General features: G+C 57.0%; 1 protein-coding gene across 1 annotated transcript in view; it reads left to right on the top strand.

The window, feature by feature from the left end:
- MAN2B2 (mannosidase alpha class 2B member 2) overlaps window positions 1–10,283 on the top strand; it is a 33,133-nt gene extending 22,850 nt beyond the window's left edge. The window contains 8 exon segments of the mRNA XM_035726224.1: window positions 1,037–1,228; window positions 1,794–2,046; window positions 2,895–3,005; window positions 3,083–3,275; window positions 5,456–5,593; window positions 7,545–7,657; window positions 8,503–8,623; window positions 10,018–10,283. Of these exon segments, the coding sequence (XP_035582117.1) occupies window positions 1,037–1,228; window positions 1,794–2,046; window positions 2,895–3,005; window positions 3,083–3,275; window positions 5,456–5,593; window positions 7,545–7,657; window positions 8,503–8,623; window positions 10,018–10,238 (1,342 nt within the window). The 3' untranslated portion in view covers window positions 10,239–10,283.
- Window positions 10,284–12,968: the final 2,685 nt, after the last annotated feature.

Here is a 12,968-nt window from a genome sequence, read left to right as displayed (position 1 = left end):
GGGGAGCAGATGAAAGGAAGCGGGGGCGGGCAGCCTGCAGGCAGAAGGGAAAGGGCTTGGGGCCAGACTAACGACCAGGATCTTTTCTGGCCTCTTCAGAAGGGCGAGAGGGGCCCTTCTCAGATGCCCACTCCCCACCGCTTTCCTGTCCATGCCCACCACCATAGCACAGAAATCCCCCAGTTGGGTGTGGAAGGGATATCACTTCATGTTCTGCTCCTGGCAGCGCCATGCCCCGATCCCAATACATGGCTGTGCCTTTGCTTAGACCACACACAGAGGTACAATCCATACTCATGTCTACACCATCCACGTGTCTACAGGGCTCTGAGTCCCTGCCCACCCTTCCCCCATCCCCCGTCCCAGCCCCAGTATCTGAACAGAATGGAATGAGCCCAGATCGTGCTGTTGGAACAGAGCCTGAGTCCTGCTTTGGGCTCTTCCCAGACATGTGATCCTGTGCCAGTGATCAGGGCCCCCAGCCTCGCGGGGCTCGTTAGCAAAGTGGGTTCATATTCCCTGCCCTCGGGAATCAGGAGGAGGCAGCGAAGTGCGTGAAGGTGCTGGCTCTTGACACCTGGACACCTGGGGGTCTGCATGACAAAGTCCTTGCTAGTGCTCCTCAGGGTCCCTGGGAAAGGTGTGGGGTGGTGCTGCTGGCCGCCTGATGACCAGGCATCACCTCCGGGGGACGTTCCCTCTGGGGCAGCATTAATGCCCTCTGCTCATGCTCTCCGGTGCCTGTTATGCAGCCTCTGTGGCCCTCCTGCTTGGGGTCCCCCGGCACATGGAAGGATCTAAGGCCACTTGGCTCAGGGGAGGGGTTGTCTCATGGACTTTATCTGAACCACGTGCATGGGTGTCACCGAGCGGCCTCGTGACTGTCGCTGAGGTTCTGCTGAAGTCGCTTTTCTTCGCTTTGGTGGAGGTGGGTGTCTGCATAGAAGGCTTGTTCGCCAGCTCCCAGAGGACGTGGACAATGCTCAGGACACACGTGCATGAAGAGAATACTGTTTTCCCTTTCCTGTCCCTGCAGAGAGAGTAACCGCACAGTGCGTGTGACCCAGGAGTTCATGGAGTACCGTGTCAACGGTAATTTGAGATATGGCCCTATATCTGACAACATTGTGTTTATCCCCACCGACACTGCGAAGCGCCCATGGAAAAGCGTGCGGATGCAGATTGTGGCAGGAAAGCTCATGACGGAGATCCGGCAGTTCTTCTACAGGTGCGCTCGGGCTCCCTGGGTGCACGTGGGCACGTGTACGAGCGAATCAGGGTCCGTGTGTGTTCCTGATTCCTGCTCCTGGACCGCTGCTTGGCACACGGTCATTCTCGATGGGAACTTGATGAAGGCGTGATTGCCCTGGTGGGGGGCATCCTGGCTCCAGTGCACGTGCTGTACCTCGTGGGGGGTGTCCAAGTTCAGAGCTGGGACAGGAACCCAGGGATAATGACTTACACAAGAAGTCAGGTGACAGCACAGATCGAAGCCATCCAGGCTGGGCACCCCAGTTCTGATTATCATGGTACCAGGCTCTTCCCATTATACGGTCCAGGAAGGTTTCCTGCCCTCAGCCTGACTGCAGGAAGGAGGAAAGGAGGGAAGGGGGCATGAAAAAAGGAAGGGAGGGAGGGAGGGAGGAAGAGAAGAAGATGTGGGGAGGGAGGGAGGGAAGGAAGGAAAGGAGGGAGGGCAAATGGAGGGGAGATGGGAGGAAAGGGGAAGGAGAAGGGAGGGGCATCCACAAAGCTCCCAGAGCCTGACCCGCCAATTCCCACTTCTGCTCCAGGAAGGTGAGGGACAGGAATCACACATATGCCATCTACTCGCGGCTCGCCCACGTGCCAGTCGGCCATGGTGGGGAGCTGCTCTGCCGTCGAATCGAGCAGGAGTACCGGGTGGGCCCCTTGGAGCTGAACTGCGAGGCCATCCTGAGGACCAGCACCAGTCTCCACAGCCGACAGGTCCTCTACTCGGACAGTAACGGCTACCAGATGCAGCGGAGACTCTTCCGGGAACACACGAGCAACAGCATCGCTCGGGTACGCCCTAGGGTGCCGGCTGGACCCGTGCCCACGAGGATAGCCCAGATGGCGCTTTTCCAGCCGGCCGGAGCGGGAAGCCCGGTACCCCAGCCACACATCAGCTCCCACACCCTAGGCCTCCAGCCCTGTGACCCTGGGCAAGCTGGTCGGCCCCCTATGGCTCCCTGCTGACCCGATCAAGGGAATGACCTCGGCCCCCCGGGCTGTGAGGGTCAGCGGGAACAATCCAGGTGAAGCCCGCACTGCGGGCCTCCTGTGCCCCCGGTAAACATCAGTTCTTGCTCCTCCTGTGGGGCCCAGAGGGGTGTGTCCCCTCCCTGCTCTGCTCGTGAGTTCTGGTCCCTTCGTCCCTACTTGGTCGCTCTTCCCCACTGTGCAGGGGCTCCTGACAATCCCTGTGGGTCCGCCAGGGTGTTTGTTCCAGGAGCTCAGAGCGTGCAGGGTGTGGCTGCCACCCCCACCAGCCCACACTCGTCCCTTTCTCTCTGTAGCAGCCCTCGGCCCAGCACCCACATCAGGCTGGACCCCACACACCCCCTCATCACTCCTGCAGGAATGTGCAGAGTGGGTCTTTGGGCCCATTATATGGGTGGGGAAACTGAGGCTTGAGTGGGCTAAGTCCCCAGCTCAGATGGTCAGGAAGCAGTGGAGTTGGATGTGAATGACAGTCTGTTGGTCTCCAACGTCAGAGCCTCTACCATAGTCTCCCTGCTGCACCCTGAGCTGCTGCTGTGCCCGTGGCGGGGGGGGGGGGGGCTGGCTGGGGTGGCCAGAGGGGGACCCCGAGCAGCAGGTCTGCCGGTCCTTTGCCACGACCGCCAGTGTGGCCATGTTTGTGTCCACAGAATTACTACCCCATGGTTCAGTCCGCCTTCATCGAGGACGGCCGAAGCAGGCTGGTGCTGCTGTCTGAGCAGGCACATGGCGTCTCCAGCCAAGGGAACGGGCAGGTGGAGGTAGGAAGTGGGCCCTCCTGGCCCCCCGGGGCACGAGCAGGTGGGACGGGGGCCTGTCAGACAGCTCTTCCCTGCAGGTCATGCTCCATCGCCGGCTGTGGAACAACTTTGACTGGGCTCTGGAATACGACCTCACACTGAACGACACCTCTGTTGTCCAGCCTGTGTTCTGGTTCCTGTTGGGACCCCGGCCGCTCACCACGGGCCTGCGCCGGAGGAGTGGGCTGGCGCTGCAGCACGCACCTGTAGTGGTGTTAAGAGAGCTGAATGGTAAGGGGGTTTCACCCCAGAATGAGCCCACCTGGCCGGGGCAGACGTGGGGAGGGGTGTGGGCCACCAGTGATCTGGACAACTTTGAGCAGAGGGAACTCAGGGATCTCTGACCCAAAGTCCTCATTTAAGGTGTGGGCAAACTCGGGCAAAGAGGTCCAGGGTTCACTCAAGCTCATGTAGGTAGTGAGAGCTTTTCTGAGACTCACACCCATTCTACCCTCTACATTTTCCCTGAGTATCTTTCATTTCCTTCTCTGATGTCTCTTTTTCTTTTTTAATATGACATATATGGCTTCATACCTAGAAGATCAACATTAAAGACTTGTTTCATTTGACTTCTGAGTATGCTGTCACCAGGTGATGGTGAATCCAGGTGTGATCTGCAAAGCTCAGGCATTGCCTCCACTCAGACCCCTATTGACTTACACAGTCTGTGTCTGTATGAAAATAATTGAACATGAGAAACAATAGGTAATGATCGTGTGTAAAGATGGTACTTCGGAGCATCATTTAAAGAATGAAACAGCTAGATACAATTTGGTACCCGTCTCACTAATCCTTCAAGTGTTTCTGTTCTACTCACTTGCTGAGGTTTTGAAGAGAATGTGGTTATAATTTCTCCTTGCTTTAGTTTTAGAGCCGGGGCCCTCCCAGGTTTTTAGAAGCAGGCAGGCTGTTGCTCACTCTTGTATGAAGAACGTATTGAGTGCCTGCTGTGTGCTGCGCACCAGGGATGGGTAAAGGGCCAGGCCTCTCCCGAAGGATTTCTCCTGAGCTGTCCACTGGGGAGCCATGCTCATACACATCCAGGCTTCAGGGAACACAGGGAGAGGTACTGAGGAAAGAGCCTGGGGCCTTGTGCTTTGGGGACCAAGAGCCTGGAGGAGAGCAGGATCCACTTGGAGGGGTGTCAGTTGAGGTTCTCTTGTTTGGAAGTCAGAGACACTGAAGGGGCAGCTGGTTGGGCAGAGTGTAGACAAGCTCCTGGAATCAGAGCAGTTGGATGAGAGGCGTGGGCAGGCAGGGTGGGGGCAAGGCCGCTGGGGTTCCTGCAGGGAGCAGGTGTTCGGTCATCCCTGCAGGACTGCCAAGAGCTGCCTGCCTGGCCACCTCTGGGTCTCAGGCTCCCGATTCCCAATCTGATGGGCCAGGAGGTCGGGGTCTGCTTCAGGATGACTCAGTGGTTCCTTCCAGGAGGCTGGGAGCCCTTTGCACAGAGGGCCATGGCCCCTGTCGGAGGAGGGCCCGTGGCTAGGTCAGCATCTCCCACCGGCCCCACTCTGGTCTCTCTTGGTTGAAAGTGGGAAAAACTCAACATGCACTGGCTGAGCCAACAGGAGACCCTATCCCAAGGTGAATGCACATGACTGCGGGAAGGGCAGGGGTGCAATTGGCGCTCAGGGGCTGGAACCTTCATGAAGCCATCCCTCTCCCTCACACTCTCAGCTGTGCTTCTCTCTGTCTGCAACCTTCTTTACCCTCCTTACTGGGATGAGGCTGTGAACTCCTGTGTAGTGCATGCCCCCCTCCACACTACCCCTGCAGAAGGACTGAGCTCAATCTTCCCATGCTCAGGGGCAGAGGTCCCAGGGAAAGTTTCTGATTGGTGCCGAGAGGAGCTGGAGGTCTGAGCCTGGACCAATCACTGTGGCCGGGGGACTGGGAGGAGGTGGTGCCCCAGCTGGAGCCCAGAGTTGAAAGGGCATTTCCTGGGAGGAGGAGGGGCTGAGGTGCCCTCTGAGCTGGGGGACCAAGGATGACAAAACAAGGGAGGAGCTTGCATCTCAGACCTTGAATTGAAATCAGGGCTCTGCATGAACCTGCCCTGTGATCTGGAACAAACCCCACCACCTCTCTGGGGGGTAGTCTCCCCATCTGTACTTTGAAATGGCTGGACTAGAGATTCAGGGTCCTTCCAGCTCTTAGACTCTGTGATCTAGGCCCCTGGGCATGTGGGAGGAAAGGCATCCAGGTGGAAGGATGTCCGTGGGCAAATGCAAGAAAGGGGATGCCTGAGGCACTTGGAGCAGCAGGTGCTTCAGGCTGTCTCCCTGTGGGGCTCACGTGGGCAGGAGCCGGGTCACCTGATCGGGGGCACATAGTGTGCCGAGCTCCGGGTGCCAGCAGGAGGACCATGGTCCCAATCCTCGTCCTGGCTCTGTGTGTCTGCCCTGCAGAGACTGCCCAGAATCTCCCAGGCCCCCAGCAGCCAGAAGCCGTGACCCTGCCCCCAAGTCTTCACCTGCAGATCCTGAGCATCCCAGGCTGGAACTACAGCTCCAACCACACAGAGCACCTGCAGAACCTCCAGAAAGGTGGGGCAGGTGTCCAAGGGAACCAGACTCACGGCTCCCTCCCCATGTCAACCTGGCCCCGCGCCCATCACCACACAAAGTGGGCTCCTCTCAGTGTTGTCCTGCTTCCGCATGGTCACCTGATCCCCTTCTCTCCCCAGTGGGGAGACCCAGGCCCACAGAGAGGCCCTGGGGGGCCAGGGTCACTCAGCAAGCAGGGTACACGGTGGGCATGGACCCCAGCCCAGGACCTGTCCACACCCATTCTCTGATGGATCCCTGCTAACCCCACCACCAAACCCCAGTCATCGTCCACCTTCTGCCAGACCCTCAGCCTGCAGTGCAGTCCTGCCTCCTCAGGGACTCCTCCTGGAGCCCCGAACAGCCAGTGCCACTCGTCCTCGGAACCCAGGAAGCCTGACTGTCCAGAGCTTCCATTCATTCACTGAACAAATATCTCTTGTGCCAGGCACTGGGGAATCAGCAGTGACCAAGGTAGTCAAGGACCCTGGACTCACAGAGCTCTCAGACTAGAGGGGGAAGCAGCCAAGTCACCAGCCAGTGATGTTGGTGTTCACATTAAGCCCCCAGCAGGGCATCATGGAGGGCTTCCTGGTGGAGGTGACACCTGCCATGAACCGACCCATCCTGTTGCCAAAGCTCCAGCTGCACCTTATCTTCCCCTTTCCACTGGGAGCAGCTCAAAGGCAGGGCTGGCTGCCCCTCAACCGGGGTCTTGTCCCCAGAGCCCCTCCCAGGTCCTGGCAGGCACCGAAGACTGCTCAGTAGGACTGCGCAGAATTAGGAAGGAGGAAAAGGAAGAGGCAATAGGCCAGATAACACCTTTATCTGATAAAATGGACCTTGGGGGCCATGGCTCATGCCTGCAGCCAAGTGACTTTCTAGCACTGAACCCCATCATCAGGAATCCCCACTGTCACAGAAGATGCTGGGCCGGGAACCTCCCCTACAAGTCAGAGCGTTCCCTTCCCACTTGTGTGCAAGGTCACATGCAAGAGACTGGGTCCCCTATAGACAGCTGGGTCCCAATTAGGAGGAGGAAGGGGCTCTCCTGGGGGTAACCCCAGACCCACTCAATGAAGGTCTGTCCTCCGTGGAGAGCAGTGAATCAGGGGCACAGTGAGGGGAGCCTCAGGGACGGAGTGTGACCTCCCCCCCCGCTGCTCTCCCCGAGCTCAGGGCCACCTTAGGAAGTAGGTACATCGTCCTGGACATCAGCTCGTCCTCAGCCTCACCTCCACCCCCACACCCATCGGGAGACAGAGGACCTGCCTGACCCTCGGGCTCGAATCCATAACCACCCTGCCCCCCAGGACAGGTAGAAGGGATTTTACAAACCCCATGTGCGGCAGGAACAGGAGCCCCACACTCCCCCGCCTGACACAGCCACGTTCCTTCTCCCCAGAGCCACACGTCCAGGGGGCTCAGCAGATGGCCCTTGTCAGTGGGGCCCCCAGGGCCCCCGGCTGATGGAGGCCGTATGCAGCAGGTGCTTCCTCTTTCACGGAGGCTGTAGAAGCTTCTGTGTAAGAGACACGTCCCTCTGCTCCCTGCGCATCGGCCTGGGGTGTCGGGCCACACCACGGCATATGGGGGCAGGGAAGGGGGGTCCGGCATAGTACTGGGCGGTTTAAGGACAGGTCCAGTGAGGACCCCAGCAGCAGACAAGGGGAGACAAGACTTGCAGGGGCCCTCAGCATCGCCCCTGTGGGTGTGGCAGGAGGCCTCAGAGGCTGCCAGACCTGGGCTGGAATCCTCCCTCTGGTGCCCACCAGCTGCGTGTCTTTGGGCAAGTGAGTGTACCTCTCTGAGCCTTGTTTCCTTGTTCATCAAGCAGGGACGGTGTCAGCTGCCTCCCAGGGAGGCTGAGGGTACAAAGTGAAGGGCAGGGGTCGAGTGCTGGGCCCAGACTAGACAACTGGGCCTGATGGGGGTCCTTCTGTCCCTGAAGGCCATCGAGGGAAGGCCAAGGCGGACCTCCGCCGTGTCCTGCTGAGGCTCCACCACCTGTATGAGGTGGGGGAGGATCCGGTCCTGTCTGAGCCAGTGAGTGTGAACCTGGAGGTGAGTGCCCTCAGGCCCCTGGAACAGGCCTTCCTGGCCGTGGCCTGGAGCCCCAGCAGGGAGGCAAACTCCAGTGTGGTCATCCCCTCTGGCAAAGACCTCGGCAGAGAGATGCCTACAGGCGCTCTTGCTCACCCTGGCCTGGGTGCTGTGTGGGGGCGCGGGGCACCCCACCCGCCTCTCCCTGGCTTCTTGCCTTTTCTCCTTCTGGTCCCTCCCTGGGGCACTTTGTCCCGCAGCCGGCCTCATCAGCGCGCTGGCTGTTTCTCTTCGGATCATCCCCTGTGGTCACCAGCAGGCACAGGCCTCGCAAGCAGGTGGATCCGCAGGAGCGGGGAAGGCCGCAGCAGAAGGGGTCTTGCCCTCAAGTGCTTTCTCCTTCTGTCGGTGCAGAGAAGCTTCTCCAGAACCGTCCCACCTCCCGGCCAGCCCGCCCTTCCTTTTCAGGCCAGAACGGGCCACCTGCCTCCCTGCCCGCACAGGAGGCCGGGTCCCTGCTTACTTGGCACAGCGGATGGATAACTACTCCTGGCCTCACCCCTGGGGCCGCCCCCTGAGCCATCCCGGGGAGAAGGGGTCTGGATGTTGGAGGCAGCTCCTGTGCCTGCCTCCCCCTGGGTATGCTCATCCAGCACAGTACCTGGGGAAGCATGCTGGTGCCGGCCTCCGTGTCCTCATCTATAAAATGGGCACACAGTTCCCTCTGGGGATTTGCTGTAAGAATTCATGAGGAGGTGTGTTGTGCGGGGGGTGTGGGTGCCGCCCCTGCTCCTGCTTTGACTCTGCTCTGATATGGGGCCTCGGGGGTAGCTCACCCTCCCTGTGCTCCTGTCCCTGTCCCTCAGGTCGTGCTGCAGGGGCTGGGGTCCGTGGTGGCGGTGGAGGAGCGCTCGCTCACAGGGACCTGGGACGTGAGCACGCTGCACCGCTGGAGCTGGAGGACACAGGATCGTCCCCACCGCAGAGGTTTGGGAGCCCCTGGTTCAGGCCAAGCCGGGAATCCCAGCATGCCCCCCGTCTCACTCAGAAGCTGGCCAGAACTTGCTTAGATCCCAGCTCTGCCCCTTACGGCCTGTGTGACCTTGAGCAGGCCACTTTGCTTCTCTGATTCTGTATCGTCCTGAATCTACCACAGGTCAGTGTGTGTGTGCATGCCTGTGTGTGTGTCGGCAGACCACACCCCTGGTTCCGTCCTGAACTGGCAAGCATATCCCAGGGGCTTCTGACATCTGCCGTGCTGTGCCTCACACTGCACACACCACCATCAGCTCCTGGGAACCACAGCAGCTTCATGCCTCCCAGTCTTTCCCACGCTGTTCCCTCTGCCTGGATCACCCTTGTCCTCTTCCCTCTGGCCCACCCCTACTCAAGCTTCTGCGGAGCCCAGGGCTGGGTCAGGTTCCTCCTTGTTTCCTCTCCCTCTCTTTCCTCTTTCCCATGCATCCTCTGTGCACTGCACACAGCAGAGTGCCATCTACATAGCTGGACACTGTGTCATTTGGGAATGGATAGATGGATGGATGGATGGATGGGTGGATTGATGGATGGGTTGATGGATGGGCGGATGGATGGATGATGAATAGGTGATGGCTGATGGATAGATGGATGGATGATGGATGGATAGATGGATTGGTAGATAGATGACGAATGATAGAGGGATGATGGATAAATGGATGGGTAGATGTCTATTTCTTTCTGCAAGATGATGGATGGATGGATGGATACATGGGTATATGGAAATGTGATTATGTGAATGGATGAAAGGAAGGATGTATTGATAGATGAATGAATGGATGATGGATGGATGAATTGGTGGTGGATGGATGGATCAGTGTGTGGGTGGATGATGGTTGGATGTATGCATGCATGCTGGATGGATAGATGGATGGATGATAGATGGATAGATGGATGGATGAGTCTTTGGAAGGTTGAGTGTTTGAATGACTGAAAGGAAGGATGGATGGATCAATGGACTAATGGATCATGGATGGATGGATAGGTGAGTGGGTGGATGAATGGATGAAGAGGTTTCCCTCTCAAGGTTGAATTTAGTGAAACCCAATAATATAAAGAGCAGGCCCACCAGACGGCTTCAGTGAAAAAGCTCTAGGCATTCAGTGCTACACTCCATGGGAAATGAGGCCATGTATGGCCAGGACCACCTATATATTATGCTCATGGGAGGGCCAAAATGCAAGGGGCCCGGGACAGTGGGGTCCTGGCAGGACAGGGGCACTCAAGGACCTTCATCAAACAGTCACAATAGAGTCTAGGTGGGTACAGTGTATGAGAGGGATGCTGAGTGGAAATGCCCTGGGGAAGCAGGTGGTTCTAAGGACAGACCATCTCTGCTCCCTTAGACAGCTCCAGCTCTCACTCGGCACCCCTGCAAGGCACCAAGGTCACCATCTACCCAAAGGAAATCCGGACATTCTTCATCCACTTTCGTAGCAGTGAGCCCTTGGCCGACCCTGTGACTTCAGAGAGACCCCAGGGACCCCAGGAAAAGGAACAGGACCCAGGACATGGAAAAGCAGCATGGAGGGATGAGGGGAGACCAGCTGCCCACCCGATAGGCTAATGCAGAAAATGGTCAGATTGAGGGTTTTGTTGTTCTTTAAATAAAAACTGCATTTCACAGACCCACATGTTCTCCTGGGGCACTAGAGCCGGCCTCTCCTATCCTCCTACCTGGGCGATGCCTGCACGCACCCTCACATTCCTCCTGCCTGTGTGGAGTCCTCAGGAAGCTCCCCTAAGGCAGAGTGAAATACCCAGTGTGACAGCAAATGCACCTGCCATGCAGGCCCCGCCCCCTTTCGCCCAGGCCACCAGTGTGACGTGCGGGCTTACTGTGTGCCTAATGATGGGTTGTGGAGGGGGGTGCACTGCGAGGACAGGGGGCCCTCAGAGCACGTGGGTGGCATGGGCCTCTGGGACGCATTCGGGAAGGCTGTGGAAAGGTTACCCTCGGGGCAGGAGTTGTGGGAAGAGCAGGCGCCCTGAGGCCTGAGCCCCAACAGGCTGGGCGCCAAGAGCAAGGGGCAGGATCTGCTGGGTATTTCTTTCTGCTCTCGCTACAGGGCTCCTGGGTGGCCCACCGTGGGCTGTGTCGGAAACAGCCCAGGTGTCCAGTGTCGTGTGATGCTCTCCTAGGAGGGGCCCTGAGGTGGGAGCAGGAGCCTGAAGAGGATTCCCAGCACCTTCCACCTTGTCATTGGAGGAAATTTTAGGGGCCCTTTCCATATCCCCTCATTGCCATTCCTGTGTGTGCCAGGCTCTGTCTGGGGCACCTGACAGATGTGATCTGGAAGCCTCTGGCATGCTGCGTGGTCTGGGTTCTTGACTCCACTTCTTTTATGGGAACTATGATTTGGATTGCTGAAATCCCTCTGCCAGTGTCGCCCAGGACTAGCTCCCAGGCCCCTGGCTACTGATATCTCCGGCTAGTGGTTCTTCCCAAGATGGGACCAGGTGAAGGCCCCAGCTACACACAGGATGGTTTATCAACTGTAGCCTTCTTAAGGAGCTGCTCATCTTGAAGAAGTTGAAGGGTGGCTGAGTAGAGAGGCTACAGGATGCTCTTCTCTGGAAATTGAGGCACCTGGGTGGCTGCTAATGCTAGTTCCAGGCCCATGAAGGGTGGGGGAGATAATGGCAGTGAGCACTTATGGGCCTGGCTGAGTCCAAGGGGCCCCTCAGCTGCCCTGGCCAGGAGCAGGGGACAGAAGTGGGCGTGGCCAAGCAGAAGATTCTGTACTCTAGAAAGCCACAAACTCCTGCCTGGGCTGTGGGTGGAGCAGCACCCCAGCTATGGGAAATTTCAGGAGTGTGGGTGGCTCACAGCACATCCCTGGCCAGGTCACTTCTAACAGATTACCTCATCTGGACCCTAGCGGTCAGAGATGACCCACTTCACACCCTAGATGCCCTCAGGATCTGTTTGTAATAGAGGTCCTTCCACAGAGTCTGGGGCCAAACAGGTGCCCCAGACCTCAGACTTCTTTAGATCTTTAGATCTACATGTCCTGTGTCAAGGAGCTCCCTGCATCAGATCTGGGGCAGCACCTGTGATTAAACACTGCTGTGAGCTGAATTGTGTTCCCCAAAATTGGTGTGTTCAAGTCCTTACCCCCCAGGACCTCAGAATATGGATGTACTTGGAGATGGGGTGTTTAACAAGATCATTAAGGTAAAATGAGGTCATATGGGTGGGCTTTAATCCAATCCTTATTTTATTTTATCTTATTTTATTTTTAGAGATTTTATTTATTTATTTATTTATTTGAGAGAGTGAGTGATAGAACACAAACGGGGTGAAGGGACAGGGGAGAGGGAGAAACAGACTCCCCGCAGAGCAGGGAGCCTGACACCAGGCTTGATCCCAGGACCCCAGGATCACGACCTGAGCTGAATGCAGAGGCTTCACCGACTGAGCTACCCAGGTTCCCCACAATCCTTATTTTAAAGGGAGATTAGGGTGCACAGAGGAACGACCATGTGAGGACATAGAGAGAAGACAGTTGTCCACACTGCCAGGAGAGAGGTCTCAGAAAGACACCAACCCTACCCACATAATGATCTTGGACTTCCAGCCTCCAGAACCATGAAAAACAAATTTCTGTTGTTCAAGTCTCCAGTCTATGTGACTTCATTCTTGGGATCCTGGCCAACTGACACAAACACTGATATTTATGCAGTGAAAACACGATATTCACAGTAAATGGAATAATGTAAGGGCCACAAATGTCCTCACCTCAGTTCAGGTGAGGTTTGCCATCACAGGAGGTAAGAAGAAATGTTTCCTTTTGAGAGCTTTTTGGGTGTCAGAATTGCGGCTGAGTGGGTATGTAGGTGTAGGTAAAAGCATAATCAACTTACAGGAACTGCTAAATCACAAAGTGTATTTGGTAGCCCAGCATCACTGACCACTTCTGTTGCTTCGATTTGAGTTAACAAATCTCTCCAAGTACCACCGAGGAAGGGCAGACACCAGAGGGACCCAGGAGGCTGGTGACAAAGCGGGCAGGGCAGAGGTGGGAGGGTATCGTGAACATCAGACTCCAATGGGCCCCGTGAAAAGGAACCCACTGATTGGCTCAGGAAAACATGCTTGACCCATCTTTGAGGGAAAAGCGAGTTTCAGACCACCCTTGTATTTGTTTCCCAGGGCTACCATAACAAAGTACCACAAACCAGGGGGCTTAAAACAACAGAAATGTATTCTCTCACAGTTCTGAAAGCCAGAAGTCTAAAATCCAGTGTCAGCAAGACCAGGCTGGGCCCTGGAAAGTTCAGGGGAAGGATCCTT

This window comes from Zalophus californianus, chromosome 2 (genome assembly GCF_009762305.2).
Source record: "Zalophus californianus isolate mZalCal1 chromosome 2, mZalCal1.pri.v2, whole genome shotgun sequence".
Classification (NCBI taxonomy): Eukaryota; Metazoa; Chordata; class Mammalia; order Carnivora; family Otariidae; genus Zalophus; species Zalophus californianus.
This window is presented reverse-complemented; position numbering and strand designations above follow the sequence as displayed.